This window comes from Geospiza fortis, unplaced genomic scaffold, assembly GCF_000277835.1.
Source record: "Geospiza fortis unplaced genomic scaffold, GeoFor_1.0 scaffold261, whole genome shotgun sequence".
Taxonomy (NCBI): Eukaryota; Metazoa; Chordata; class Aves; order Passeriformes; family Thraupidae; genus Geospiza; species Geospiza fortis.
Genome location: NW_005054578.1, coordinates 208,995 through 217,240, shown reverse-complemented (window position 1 = coordinate 217,240; position 8,246 = coordinate 208,995). Strand labels below are relative to the sequence as shown.

General features: G+C 41.8%; 1 protein-coding gene across 2 annotated transcripts in view; it reads left to right on the top strand.

Annotated features, from left to right (window-relative positions):
- The first annotated feature begins 46 nt into the window (after positions 1-46).
- Positions 47-8,246, top strand: part of ASPSCR1 (ASPSCR1 tether for SLC2A4, UBX domain containing) — a 32,210-nt gene continuing 24,010 nt past the window's right edge. Inside the window, exons 1-2 of one of the 2 annotated variants that reach the window (XM_031064274.1) lie at positions 47-630; positions 4,279-4,379. In XM_031064274.1, the coding sequence (XP_030920134.1) occupies positions 505-630; positions 4,279-4,379 (227 nt within the window). In that variant the 5' untranslated portion in view covers positions 47-504. The remainder of the gene's footprint in view (positions 631-4,278; positions 4,380-8,246) is intronic. The other variant, XM_014310733.2, reaches the window with a different exon arrangement.

The following is an 8,246-nucleotide window of genomic DNA, read 5'->3' as shown; positions in this document are numbered from 1 at the left end:
ACCCGCGGCGGGCAGTGGGAGTGCGAGGGGCCGGGACACTGCCTGAGCTCTGCTCAGGGCGGCTCACCCCGGTTTCCCTGTGCCACGCTCCTTTCGGTGCTGGGACACACGGCGAGGCCCCATGCCGCTGCCACGGGACACCCACGCGTGCACCTCATCCCGAGCACAGATCAGCAACGCCCGTCTCCCGTTTTACCTGGGGGTTTGACCCTCTGCTTTTGTGGTGTCTTAATTGCAACTCGTTTGTCTGAGTAGCACAAAAAAAAAAAAAAAGAAAAAAAGAGTACATTGGTATTTAACCAGGCTTAAATTAACTATTTAACGTAGTTGGTTGCTGTTTATCTCTTTAAAACCTTTAAAGGAAGAACATAGATTTGAGTCCCTTCTCTGTGACTTCTATGAACTGCAGCTCCTTTGGTGTGCAGAATAGCTTTTGTTGATTTTGTTGAATTCCTCCTGGGAATTCTCTTGCCCAATACCTGCACTTTGTATTGCTCATAGGCTATGTTCTCCTTCAGGTTTCAGAGGAATGTGTTGGACCTGTCTTTGCAGTGGAGATTTGCTAGGCTGCCCAACAATGCCAAACTGGAGATGGTGCCAGTCTCCAGCAGAGTGGGAGCTGGAACCACGGTATGTTCATTTACACAGTGTGACCTGTTTTGTTCAGTTACCAGTTGTGCTGATAGGATCTCATCAGATCTAATGACCAAGAGGCCGGCGTGGGCAGTGCCTCTGTGAGAGACCAGCTGAAGACTGGTTGCAGTGCTTTCGAAAATAGTAATTAAGTAGCTGAAAGTCTTTACTTAGAGTCTGCATGAGCATGGGGTATCAGCTGTGCTAGAGGAGAGTGGGATGGTTTGGGGAGCTGAAAAACTAGTGGTCATGGATAGCTAAGAAGTTAAACATCAGTGATGACTAATTCAGTTCCCTTTCCTAATTTCTGTTTCAGTTGCTGTTGTCCAGCTCTGGATTTTGAGTAAATCTCAGATTCTTACAGAATCTTGTTTTACTGCTTTCCCAGCATTGGTGTTCGTGGTGTGTTTACACAGCTTTAGAGTCTTCAGTGACGTGTTCTGTCTTCATCACTGGCCAAATGTCCCTATTTAGTATTATTTGCAAAGGACTTTTGAATGCTGTTTTCTCCAGAAATTATGGCCACTTTTAGGAGTGTAAAAATCTTCTATACATACCCCTGTGGCCATAGGCCTAACTTTTCAAGCAATGCATAGGTGTTACTGAGTGTGAACTTTTCATGGTGTAAAAATGATGTGTGGTCTTACTTAAGTAGCCTGGCAATGGAAATTTGTCTGTCACTAAGTCATCTTGCTATTTGTTAACTTCCTCATAGGAAGTTTCTCTATTTTCATGTAAGTTTCAGGTCTGTTGCTGCTGATCTCTTAATGTCTGTCAGCCAAGCAGTGTTAGTGGTGTTTATTAAAGGCAGTTAATCTAACTGAGAGAAACTGAGAGAAACTGATCCGTGTGTGGTGTGAGAAGGCTTTGGAGTCTTTGCTTTAGTTCACTCTGTAACGTAGTTTTGGGTGTCCCTGATGTTCATACTTTTCTCTGTAAAACCTCTATGTTCTTTGCTTTGGCACTCATGGCTTTTTTCTGATTTGGGGGTAGAAAGACATTTGTGCTTGAAATAATGTCTTTACTTAAAAAAATACCACAAACCAGTAGCATCTGCTTAAATGTTCAGTGAAATGTTGTGGTGGATGGAGGTTTCTTCCAGAGAAAAGTCTTTCTCTTGAAATGGTGCAGTGATGGCTGTCTGACATTTGCATCCAGTTTGGGAGGTACTGAAGGAAAACAATGATTTTATTTTTTTTCCCTGAAGTTATATTGCGAGAAAGGGCAAGAAGGACTGTTCACTGTTAGGAGAGGGGTTATACTGTGGGATTGTTACATTAGATCACAAAAGAGAAGAGCTAAAAGAAGTGTAAGTTGTTACTATTTAGTTGCAGTTCAACCGCGCAATATACAGAAGTGAGGCTTCCCTGGGAGTGCTGGTTGCTCTGTCATGAAGGTGAGGAGATGCAGCAAATGTGCATGTGAAGAGTGGAGTCTAAAGAATCCCTGCCCCACAAACTTGAGCCGATTTTACTTGGGAGAATTTCACAGTGTAAGAAAAGACTTTGTACAGAACAACTGACTAAAAAGAATTCCCTCCCACAGCGAGTATGTGTTAAAAAATAGGGAATTCTGTAACAGCCAGGTGACTGTGACTGGGATGTAGTGGCAGTTCAGATGCACACTCAGTCATGCCAGCTGGCTGCAGTAATATTGGGATGAATTTCATTCTATGTCTTTTATTACTGTATGTTCTATTAAGATTGTGTGTGTGGAAGTAGGTGTGCTTTCCTTTAGTGACAGCAGTTACCCTAGAGACAGAATACAGGTTTTGATAAATCATGAGTTTGTTCAGCAAATCTGATGTTTTAAAAATAGAAAGCTTTTGGATTTGCCTTTGCTTGTGGAAAACATTGTTTCCTGTAAGACAGTTCTTTAGTGAAAAATGGAACAAATTCCCTTTGTGATGGCAGGTGACGCAGGAGCACCATCAGTACAGCTCTGGTGTTAAAGCTGTCAGCCTCTTGTTTAAATGTTTGTAAACTTAGACGATAATTGGCACTGGTTGTTGGAATACTAAGTAGCACCTGGGGTTTTCGAAGAGACTTTTCTAATGGAGTGAACAGGACTTTCGTGACATGTTTGGCTTTGAACTGTTGCCCAAAAACTGATGCAACTGGTAGTCTGAATTTCTGGCCTGGATTCTTACAGAATGGTGATGTCAGCTGTCATCGCTCTGCTGTAGCTGAGAATAATCTAAAGCTTGTCTCCCGTGTAGGAGAAACCAGGAGATTGTGTTAGTGGTGGGATGAAATGACACTGTATTGTCAGCTCATTATTGATGATGCCACTGTTTCCTTTATGCAGAAAAATTCCTGTCTCCAGCAGGTCAGCATTTGCAGCCCTGTGAGGACTGGTGGGAGCCAAGGCAGATGACAAATATATTCCTCCGTGGAAATCACAGTGAATTGCTGGAGCTTTCCCACCTCTGTAGCTCCTGCCCTCATGCTTACACACACACCTTGCACTTGGTGAGAGGCTGCACTGAGAGTATTAGTAGGGACACATGAAAACACAGAATGAAAGAAGGTGGCTTTGGCTGTCTTGGCCTAATGTCCTTCTCAGGCTTTGGAATAAGGCCAGTTTTTGTGGACTTCTGCAAACTAAAGTTGACTGGGGAAACCAGGTTGTATCTAGTGGCTGCAGGACTTCGTGTGATTTTTCTTTAGACAAGTGAGCTAATTGGGAAAACTTGAGAGTTAGACATTCTGGAAAAGGCTGAATATTCCCTAAAAGGTTAAGATAACACCTAAAGTGCTCTGCAGAATATTATCTAGAGAAATGTCCTGGTGGTTTTGTTTTTGTGGGTTTTTTTTTGTTTTTTTTTTTTTTTTTTTTTTGTGGGGGAGTAGTAGGGAAGCAATTCTCTAAAGACTGTGTGGTGCCTTATAATGTATGTGGATGTTCACATTCCAGGTTGGAAAAGATCTGTTAAAATCTATAGCTAGCTGGCTCTTGCTTTTTTCTGCAGGTGTTCAAGAACTCGGTAATTTAGTGACCAGAATTATTGTTGAGATTTTTTGTTACTTCACTCTTAAATTGTATGTCAAAATGTGGTGGTTAGGAAGCATTAGTGAGTTGCAAGTTACAAACGTCGTTCCTTCAGACTGCTAATGGTTTTTTAGGTCTTCAGTAAAGCAGGGATGGATGGGAATGTGTTAATTGTTTCTGTGTGTGGATATGCAAGTATCCACAACTGTTTTGTCCCATGGAAGTTGTTCTGCAAAATGACGCTGAAGTAGACAGCTCTGTGTTGGTGTTCTAGATGGTGCAGCTGCATCAGTCATGTCTGGGTTATTGGAATTTGTTTTATGTAGCTGTGAAGACCCTTACTGTAAAGTTTCACCTGGTATAAAACAGAGCACCTCTGTTGCTCATGATGGCTCATTATTTGGGATGTTTGCATTGGCTTTTCTCTGAATATGTTGCAGTTCAAGATAGGGCAGGGGAGAGGGGCCCATGAAAGCTGGTTAGTATTCCAGGATGGCCTCCCCCACACTCAGGAGCCATTCATCCCAACGAACAGGAATTCAGGCCAGAATGCCTGCACTGATGAACAAGAAACACCAAAATATTTTAAAAAGTTGTGAAGAAAAATAAGTTTTCATTCAATTTTCAGATGAATTAATTGTGGTGTTCTTATAGGTTCGGATAGCATTACAACTAGATGATGGCTCCCGCTTGCAAGACACCTTCCTCTGTCAACAGACCTTATGGGAACTTCTCAACCATTTTGCAAGGATCAGGTGAGCAATGCAGTGAGAAAATACTTGTTTTGATCTCTGCATGCCACTAATTACTTGTTACAGTGACCCAGCTAAATCCTTCAAATTTGTAGAATTTACATTAATCTGATCGTGATTTCTCCTATAACAGACATGTTTGCATTTTCCTTGCTCTTTCATATTTGACAATCCATAGTTTTATTATTGTTTTTTAATCCAGGAGCACCACTCTTGATTCAGGGCATAAACTGGTAACAAACTGCTGAGGCTGTGAAGATACTGGGATATGTTGCACCACCTTCCTTTTACACAAATCTGTTTGAAGTCAGGTTGCTGCTAGAGATGTGTTTGTCAAGCCTGGATGATCTCCATCCTCAGTATTTCTGTGCTGCAGTTCCCTGTTGTGCTGGGGGTTCTTTCATATGGGTTGGTGTTGCTTTTGAGGCTTGCTGTTGTGCAAGTTCTTCAAGGAAATCTGGAGCCCTCAGCAGGTTAATCTTCAAAAGACTGATTAGATCCTGTTTCAATGAAAGAATTTCTGCTTCTGTATTTATTGAACATATACATGGGTTAGAAATCTTGTTATTTTAGTCTAGTCTACATTGAGTGCTACCTCTTGTCTTTAGTTTTGATTTTAGAAGGCTGTATTGTTTTGAAATGTCAAGGTAATAAACTTCTCGGAGAGAGGCACTTCTTTTCTATTTTTCATGGTTTGGAAGAGGAAGCCTTGAAGCTGTGACAGCCGTTCTGTTTTTAATCATGGACCATGTCTACAATGTGACATTTATTCATAAGTAAAGGAACAGTATTCATATAAATGCTAGAGATAAAAGAATTATTTTTCTTTTAATTGAGGAAAGAGGTAGGAAAAAACCACAGGTATCATTTTCCTGAGGGTTTTAAGTCCCCTCTTGCTCCTTACTACATCCTCTGTGCGGAGAGGAGTGCCTGTTGCAGTTTGGGGACTGCTAGACTGGTGGAAGGTGGTAATTACTGACAATGACAAATAACCTTTGTGTGGCTTTCTCACATATTAGTTGATTGTTTATTTGATTTAAATTTTGAGCTTTTCATATAATTTTGCTCTTTTGAAGTGGTTTTATTGGTTACAGGTCATTGTAATACTACTGGCTCATATACATGTTGCTCTTAAGTATCCAACTGCAGCAGTGTGCTAAGCATTCATCACTTCAGAACACAGCTGCTCTTTTCTGGCCTCTGGAAGCTGACTTCAGATATTTGGATGGACTTCACAATCTTGATTAAGTTCAACAAGCAGCAAAGGTGCTGTGTGTTGTTTAGTCACAGAACAAGCTGAATCTACAGGCATCTGTATGGGTTTAATGGGCTGAGTTGCTGTTCAATGTGTTTTGATTCAGTTGACTAACTAGTCAGCTAGTTGTTGATGTTTGCTGAAATCCTTCCTTGGACTCTCCAACTGGAGACGTTTTCCTGGAATGCTCGGCCGCTCTAAGTGCGTGAGGGGAAGTATTCTAAATCCACTGGAATTTCCCCTGGGTTTCCACATCCATCTTGGCTAATTGGGTCTGAAGAAGGTCTGGAAGCTATTGTAGGGCTGCTCCTCCTCTCAGCGTGCGGCAGTCCTTGCACAAGATGTTTACAGGCCCTGTCAGATCACTACATGAAGGAATCTAATCTGCTTGCCGTTCCCCTTCTGAAGAGCAGCACATCAAAGAGAGGACAGTATGTTTGATGTGTGTGCTTGCCTCAGTGGGTGCATGTAATGGATTAGCAGCAGCTGGAGGAGGAGCCTGCTGCTTCCAAGAGTTAGACAAAAATAAGTCTCTGGGGATCTTTGTGTGGAGTCTGTGCTGCAGAGGCTGATTGAGGGCACACTGTTGTCTGCCCTGTGAGCAAGAATCCTGCATTTCTATCTCCCACTCTTGCCTGCTTGCAGCTTCAGCAGCTTTATGAGCTGTTCTCCATAGAGCAGTTGCAATTCAGAGACTCAGAGACATCTTTGATAGTCATTATGATTCTTCACTGCTTCTTCACTTCACTGCTTCACTGCTTCTTCTTCTACACTGGTCATTCATTCAGTTCAGATATTTTCCACACATTTTTAGAAAACTCTTTGAAGAGTTTCTTGGATTGAAGTGGAAAGCGGTTTTTGGAAAAGTGAATGAAACTAGGTTCTGTAAGTCAAACTGGCTTCATATTGGTCTTTGGTGAGGACATGTTCCACTCTACCTAAGACTTTTTTCCTCTTAAGTGGTTGTCATCCACCTTTCCTGACAGACAGCAGCTTGAGGTTCAAGCTTGTATTCTGTGGCCTGTTCTGTCTGCCTTTTCTGTGATTCTGTACTGTTTCTCTGTGTCTCACCAGTCCTTCATCTTTTGTGCACCGTTATTGAGGATTCCTCAAGGGATACAGCTAATCTCAATTGGAAGCAAAACCTATTGAAAATAAGGTGGGGATGAGTGTCTTTCCTGGATTGTCTGGAGAAGTGTGAGTGCAGTAACCTGCTATGGTGTGCTAAAGGCACTCTCTGGTGATCTTTTGTTCCAATTCTCAAATTGAGACAAGATTTTTTTTTTTCTGCCTTTCATGATCAGGCATTGGCCTTGGGAATTTCATTGGGTACTGCTGCCAGAGGAGTGAGGGTGGTTGGAGCCTGGGTCTTATATCACAAGACAATGTTCTTTTGTATGAGCAACTTAATCTTGATTCCTGCAGAGCATTGTATAGTGTGTTTTGTTCCTGAAAGAGAATAACTAATTGCAGAATCACAAATGGAGGCAAACCTATTGTAGTGTTGGTTTGGTTGTTCACCCTGAAGTTAACTGTGTTTCATAATTTGACCCTTGAATATAGTATTTTGGATGCTCTGGTGTGTCTGTTGCTTTCTGCACAATGGGATTTGTTGTGGTGGCTGGGAGAAGTGTTCTGAAATAGTGGTCTTACAGTCTTGGTACTATGAACTCCCTGGAATATGTTGCAACTGGTCTGGAAGCAGTTCTCAGCTGCTGTCTTTCCTAAAATAGACCTGACCATCAGGACTGGTTTTGTAGTTTGCTCTGTTTGGATTTGCTCTACCTCTGGGTTTCATTGTGACTCGCCTTGTCCCATACCACTGTGCTGTTGCAAGCTTTTAACCATTTGATCAAGATGGCATATAGACTGCTACAATTAAGCTAGACATCTCAGTTGTGGTTTGTGCTTAACAGATTTAGTCCCTCACATCCTTCAACTGGAAACCATTGATGTTCTCTGGCTCTTGAGAATTACTCAAAGATTGAGTATCATAATTTTCCAATGGCTCTCTCAATCCTGAGTGGCTTCTGGTTTCATTTATATGTCATTGTAGCTGAGTTTTGAGTCTCAGTTTAAATGTCCTTGATGAATTTTCATGGAATTTGATGGCTGTTTCCCTTCATTTTCCACTTCATAGGCTGGTTGACTTCCTCTCAGTTCAGTTTATTTTGTCACTTCATGCTGGGCTAAGTTTGGTTATGCAGACTCTGGAGTTCTGCTGGGCAAGCAGGTTGTTAAAGTGCAAAAGGTGATTTCCCTGTTACCATTACAGAAAATGCTACCTGTGTCCTAAGGTGGTCTTTCCCTGCTGGCTGGATATATTGCACGTCTGTTTGTGGAGTTCCAAGCTTTTGTAAGAGCAGCACACAGACCATGCAATGTACAGTCACTTCAGAACCACGCGCTTCAGTGGCTGAGTGGATTTTGACTGTTACTTAAGGGATTCTTTTCCTACATAACTCCTTGACATAACTTTGTTTCTGGTAATATTGCATCTCAAAATATAAGTGTTTAAATTATGCGATGCTGAAGGCACAATGTTTTAAGTGAATGCATTGAAGCAAATTGTTTACTTAATGTCTAATAGTGATCCCGTGAACTGTGTAGTGGTT